General features: G+C 50.5%; 1 protein-coding gene across 1 annotated transcript in view; it reads left to right on the top strand.

Annotated features, from left to right (window-relative positions):
* LOC122542976 (8-oxo-dGDP phosphatase NUDT18-like) overlaps positions 1 to 3,382 on the top strand; it is a 23,322-nt gene extending 19,940 nt beyond the window's left edge. The window contains exon 5 of the mRNA XM_043681120.1: positions 2,760 to 3,382. Coding sequence (XP_043537055.1) covers positions 2,760 to 3,364 — 605 coding nt within the window. The 3' untranslated portion in view covers positions 3,365 to 3,382. The remainder of the gene's footprint in view (positions 1 to 2,759) is intronic.
* The last annotated feature ends 3,512 nt before the right edge of the window (positions 3,383 to 6,894 follow it).

Here is a 6,894-nt window from a genome sequence, read left to right as displayed (position 1 = left end):
GAACACATTGGAGGGAGAGTGCAGACGAGGTTGACAAGAAGAGTTCCAGGGATGAGAAACCTCAGTTATGAGGGGAGATTGAAGAAGTCGGGACTGAGAGAAGACAGCTGAGAGGGAGATCTGGTCCAGGTCTCCAAAATCATGGGCGGGCTGGAGATAGAGAGGGAGCGGCTGCTCCTGGTTGTAAAAGGAACAAGAACGAAGAGGGGTATGCAGTTAATGTGAGGTACAAACGAGGTTCGGGGGATGTGAGAGAGAACTCGCTCACCCAGCGAGTGGTTAGACTGTGGAATGCACTGCCTGGAAACGTGGGGGAGGCAGCTTCAATCGAGGCATTGGAGAGAGACATCGGAGGGGGATTGGGGATAGACATGCTGAGCTGGGGTATGGAGAAAAGGTTGACATTAGACAGTATGAACGCAGTGGGCCGACTGGCCCCCTCCTGTGCCATATCCGTTCTGTGATTCTGAGCAGTGCTGAGGTGCTGGAGGTGTCCTGACAGATGTGTGCTGAGTGTCTCACAGTGTAACTGCCAACCTCAGGATTTACATCAACGCGGATGGGTTTTCAGACTGGGACAATGTCACGCTGGAGTCACCGAGTCATTTCTTTGAGGGAGATCAGCAGGAAATCACTGATGTGTACAGATGAGCGAGTCCCAGAGCCTTTGTGTTGTGGACAATGTTGGGCACGGTTCCTGTCAGCAGTGATCGCCACATTGTTGGGTTCTCTGGTTGCAATGTCACAATATTTGCACCGATGATTCACATAGTACAGGAACAGGCCCTTCAGCCCACGATGTGCCAAACATGACAGCAGTTTAAACTCTGCTTAACCTTCTATCCACCCTTGGCCCACATCCCTTCATCTTTTGCATATTCATGTGCTTATCCAAAAGTCCCTTAAACACCCCGACTCGTCTCCACTCCCATCCCTGGCAGCGCGTTCCACACTCCTCCCACTCTCTGTGTAAAAACAAAACGAGCCCCTCACATCTCCTTTGAATTCTTCCTCCCCTTACCTTAGACGCATTCGCCCAAAGATTAGACATTTCAACTCCAGATAAAAGATTTGAACCGTCAACTCGATCAATGCATCTGGTCATCTTCTAAACTTCTATCAAGTCTCCCCTCAGCCTCCGCCGCTTCAGAGAAAACAGCCTGAGTTTTTCCAGTCTCTCCTTATAGCTCAGACCCTCTAGTCCAGACAGCGTCCTGGTAAACCCCTTCCGTGCCCTCCCCCAAAGCACCCTCTGTCACAGGGTCACTGCAGCCTTCCTGTCGTGTGGTGACCAGAATTGAATGCAATTCTTAAAGTGTGGCCGAACTGAAGCCTTAGAAAGCAGCGAGGTGTCCTCTTGTACTCAGTTTGCTGACCAGCAAAGGCACACATGCCATACACCTTTCAGAGTCCTTCTGATCAAAATGCGTGATCTCACACTTCACTAAACCTCATCCGCCCACTCTGCCACGTTGGATGTCACGATGGCTCAGTGGTTAGCACTGCTGCCCCACAGCACCTGGGTTCGACTCGTACCTCGGGCGACTGTCTGTGTGGAGTTTGCACACTCTCGTCGTGTCTGCGTAGGTTTCCTCCGGGTGCTCCGGTTTCCTCCCACAGTCCAAAGACGTGCAGGTTAGGTGAATTGGCCGTGCTAAATTGCCCACAGTGTTAGGTGCATTAATCAGAGGGAAATGGGTCTGGGTGGGTTACTCTTTGGAGGGTCAGTGTGGACTTGTTGGGCCAAAGGGCCTGTTTCCACACTGTATGGAATCTAGTCTAATCTAATTTGAAATACCAAAGTGCAGCACCTTACACTTACCCACATTAATCTCCACCATCCCCAACTCCACCAATCTTTGTGTCCTCTGCAAACTGACCCCCGTCTGCGTTTTCAACCAAGTCATTGATGTTTCCCAATACAGAACACCACTGGTCACGGACCTCCAGTCTGTCAAACACTCTTCCGTCACTACCCTCTGGGCAAGCCAGTTCAGAATTCACGTGACCACATCACTGTGGATCCCATGCATCTTCATCTTCGGGATGAGCTCATCAAAAGCCTCAATATAATCCATGTAAACAACACCTTCGTCACCTCCTTTAGAAAATTCAATCAAGTTGGTAAGACATAACCTGCCCTGCACAAAGCCATGCTGAATGTCCTGAGTTAGGCCATGCTTTACCAAATGTGTATAAGTCCTATCCCTAAGAGTTCTCTCCAATAGCTTGCCCATGACCGATCTGAGAATCTCTGGTTTGTAGTTTCCTGGATTGTCCCGAGTTCCCTCTCGAACAGAGGGACAACATTAGCTACTCACCGGTCCTCAGGGACCTCTCCAGTGGCTCGTGAGGACACAAAGATCTTGGTCAAGGTCCCAGCAATCTCCTCTCTTGCCTCTGTCAGTAACCTGGGGGACTAAGTATACCATCAGGCCATGGGGACTTTTCCTTCATGCTTTTCAAGAGACCCAACACCACTGCTTTCCTGATCTCAGCTTGCTCCACACGAAACTCACAAACATTTAGGGCCACACCCACATCCTCTGCCTCCACGCACAAGTTCCCTCCTTTAACCTTGAGTGGTCCCACCTTTTCCCTCGTTATCTAATGTCTGTGCAGAGTGCCTTTAAAGCTGGCCGGTTTTCATATTCCATCGTTAAGTTGAGCGTCATTCGCGATGGGGGTTTTCCACTGTTCAACGGAGTGGGGTGCAATTGTGGTGTCTGAGTGTGAAATTCCTGACGCGGCTGTGTTTGCAGGAGGAACTCTGAAGAGCACGTCAGAGAGCGATGCCGAGTCCTTGCAGGCGAAGTGGTGGGATAGAGTGTCGCCCCTTCCGCTCCGAGCCAGGGACATCTTAAATCTCATCTCCATTGCCGTGAAGTACAAGGAGAAGGCATCTCACCCAGTGACTGTTCCCATCGAGATGTCCTGCTCGCTCGTCTGTCACAGGGTGTTGGCGGCCTTTCTCAACAAGAACAACGACCTCTGGCTGCTGGCCAGCAACCAGGAGTGGCCCCACTTCCCCGTGACAGCGTGCGGCTCGTCCTCCGCCGAGCTCTCGTGCAGCGTCGAGGTGGCCATTTACAGACTGAGCCGGGAGTGCCTGAGGGAGGCGCAGCTCCGGGTGAAAACGCACGGCATCCTGAGCCTGCAGCACACCGGAGCGGTCCCCGGGAAGGCCGACGGGGTCTGTTTCAACGTCCTGGTCACCATCGCCCCCCTGGAGGGCACCTACAGCCAGTCCCCGCCCGACGTCAGCAGCGTGAAGTACAGCTGGTACCAAATCGACAATGATGATTTGAAAATTCAGTTGCTGGAGAGGTTGTCTTTCGCTTCCGTTGTGCCGTTCTTGAATTAAAATCTGGTGGGAAACGGAGGCGTCGCGACCACTTTCATTTGTGTGGGTGCACTTGAGTCAGGCAGCTCTGAACAGGAATATTGGCGCTGGCTTGGCATCACTCCCTTGAATGAAAAGACCGAGACGAGAGCAGAGAAAGCCCCCCCACCCCCACCCCTGAGTGTTTGGTTCCAGGGATATCAGCATCACCTTTCGATTGGCAGCAAACCAATAAATGAGTGAGTGCGTGCGTGAGTGCACGGGTCCCGACTGAAAAGCTGCAAGGCTGACGTGGAGTTTGCGAGTAAGTGAATAAATGCCTGGTGGTTTGTTGTGGACCGATTTGAGTCAAGTCCCTCCCTTCCTGACCAGAAGCAGACTGTTCTTCAATTTCCTCCTTTCTTTCCTGTCAAAGATTAAAAACACCATCTGAGTTTGTCCCGCTCCCCGTAGTTCCGGACCCAGGCCTTCACAAGTACCACAATGGTGAAGTTCAGTCAGTCAGTTCAAGCTTCAGGATTCAGCCGAGGTACCCCAGATGACCGTGGCCTGGGTGGAAAAGGCATTCATGTGTTTGATCAGCTGGATAGGCTGAACGGCCTCATCCTATCTCTCTGTTTCACTACGTGAGGGACTCAAAAGTGGAGATGCCAGCCTGGAATTGCAAAGCTAACCAGTAATATTCAGAGTCGGAGGCAGTTTCTTCTCTTTAGACATCCTTTTGAAAGTCTTTGCACTGAAATCTGACTTGTGCTTCACTGTGTCGACAAAAGGAGGGCTTTTGTTTTAAACTTGCAGAGAGAACAATTCGAGGGTCGGGAGCTGTCTTTCTAATTCACATGCCAGAGGATTTTCTGTTGTAGCCAGATTTGTCAGTAAAGGTGGTGTAGAGCAGCAGTTATATAGAGGTAGTCAGAGAGATGTACTGCACAGACCCTTCGGTCCAACCCGTCCATGCCGACCAGGTATCCCAACCCAATCTAGTCCCACCTGCCAGCACCCGGCCCATATCCCTCCAAACCCTTCCTATTCATATACCCATCCAAATGCCTCTTAACCTATTCAACCTCTCCCTGCAGCTCAAATCCTCCAACTCTGGCAACATCCGTGTCGATCTTTCCTGAACCCTTTCAAGTTTCGCAACATTTTTTGGAGACCAGAATTGCACGCAGTATTCCAACAGTGGCCCAAGGAATGTCCTGTACAGCCACGACATGACCTTCCAACTCCTGTACTCAATACTCTGACCAATAAAGTAAAGCGTACCAAATGCCGCCTTCACTATCTATCTATCTATCTACGACTCTACTCTCAACAAACTACAGAACTGCATTCCAAGTTCTCTTTGTTCTGCAACACTCCACAGGACCTTACCATTAAGTGTATAAATCCTGCTAAGATTTGTTTTCCCAAAATGCAGCACCTCGCATTGATCTGAATTAAACTCCATCTGCCACTCCTCAGCCCATTGGCCCATCTGGTCCAGATCCTGTTGTAATCTGAGGCAACCCTCTTCGCTGTCCACTACACCCACGAGAGGCACAAGTTATGCATCGGTCCCACTCCTGAGTACATATGCACACTAGTCGGAACACCATAGAGTATAAAATGACTGGTTGTAAGTATGAATGAACATTCACGCTAGCTCTTTGATTTTAAAACGGGATCTTGTTTCGAAGTTGTGCATTCAGAAATTGAGTACTGTCTGTAGCTGGAGCTGAAAATTGGGTTCAGTTTTGGGGCGTGAGACTCAGACTCCTGGAGATGAGTTACCATTGAGTCAGTTTGGCCATGGCAGAGGGTAAGCGATTTACGCATGGTCTCTTAAGGTTGCTGCCACCAGCAGTTTTGGTGCACTGGGTTTTCTGTCATGGCTTCTATCGCAGCTCAAAACACAATACTTCGTATTCCAGTCTCATGAGGAGCATTGACTGACTGATGTTGACCTCTGAGAAACGTCGCGAGGGCTACAGCTCAGTCCAGTTCGTGTGATGATTTAATGTATCTTCAAAGTAGCCATGATGTGCCTTAAAATAGATTTTTTTAACTCCATTCATGACAGAATGCCTGTGTTTCCCAGCAGGGAACAGGCCCCTTTCTAAAAAAAAAATTATTTCTGATTCCCACACCTTTCCGTGGGGTAATGCTAGGAAGATTCCCAGGCTCAGCCGGGTCGTGAACATGCCTTGCGTGGTCTTGACCTGGAGGGCCTGAACCCAGACCTCTGCACTGCCCCCACCCAAGACGTGCCATCAACATGAGCCAACGTGGGGCCTGAACCTGTGATTCTCAGACCAGCTCCATTCCTGTGATCCAGGACCCGACCTTCACCTCATTCCCCAGAAAGAGACTGGGCCGTGCTTATTTCATCCAGTCTATGACTGGAGAGCTGCAAATGAGGTGTTGCTGAGTGTTTGATTGAGTGTTCACTTGTACGTATGAGTGAATAAATGGAGGTGCAGACAGCTGAGATGAGTCGATGTGTGAGTGAATGTGTCTTGCGGGGAAAGAATGCTTGTGGAAAAACATGAGTGGCTGGCTCTTTCGACCTGTATAGAGACCGACTGCGTCTTCAGGACTAGATTCTGGCAAGGTCCCATCAGAGTGGAAAACAGTCAATGTGACTGCTATTCAAGAGCAGAAAGGGGTCAGAAAGCACTAAGCTCAGTGTCCATCATGTGGCAAGTGCGACTCCCTATTCTTGGCAGGAAATTAGAATGTGATCAGGCAGTCGACATGGTTTTGTGAAAGCGAAGTCACGCTTGATTGAGTCCCGTTGGAGGTCTTTGAGCAGGTAATGTGTGCTGTGGACAAAGGGGAGCTTATGATGATGTGCTCGCCTTAAATAATCAGAAGGCATTCAACCAAGGGCTTCATCAAAGGTGATCACGTCCAATAAGGGTCACGGTGCATACGGGAATGAGCCGAGAGGGCTGGCCATGAATGACCGGCTGGACAACGCCAGGGGAAATGCATGTTGATGTTTTGAAAGCAGTTCACTTTACGGGAGAGGAGGTGCCGGAAGTTTTCGAAAAGACAAAGGTGAAAAAGTCTCCGAGACCTGATCAAGTGGGGGTGCTGTGGGAAGTTGGGGAAGAAATTGCAGGGACCCTGAGCAGATATGTTTGTGTCCGGTGGCAGAAACACTGGACCGTGGGTCATGTTAAAGGAAGAGACAAAAAAAAAACCCACTGCAGATGCTGAATCCAAGGCGGGCAAGCAGGTGAGGAGAAGACAGCAAGCCAGGCAGCATCAGGAGGTGGGGAAGGCTACATTTTGGGTATTAACCCTTCTTCAGGACTGGGGGTCGGTGAAGGGGGAGCTGCAGGTGAAGGATGTGGTGGGGATAGGGTGGTGAATCGGTGAAGGCAGGTCAAGGGTGCAACCCAGTGGTAACTCCCAGATCCCCCCCCAGCACTTTCTCTTCACTCTGGATGTGCAGTCCTTATACACAGCCCTACCCCACAAGGATGGCCTCCAGGCCCTCTGCTTCTTCCACTCCAACACACCCATCCGGTCCCCTTCCACTGCCTCGCCGAATAGTCCGCACC

The sequence above is a fragment of the Chiloscyllium plagiosum genome, chromosome 42 (assembly GCF_004010195.1).
Source record: "Chiloscyllium plagiosum isolate BGI_BamShark_2017 chromosome 42, ASM401019v2, whole genome shotgun sequence".
Classification (NCBI taxonomy): Eukaryota; Metazoa; Chordata; class Chondrichthyes; order Orectolobiformes; family Hemiscylliidae; genus Chiloscyllium; species Chiloscyllium plagiosum.
The sequence above is the reverse complement of the archived record's forward strand: the minus strand, read 5'-3'. Positions and strand labels throughout refer to the sequence as shown.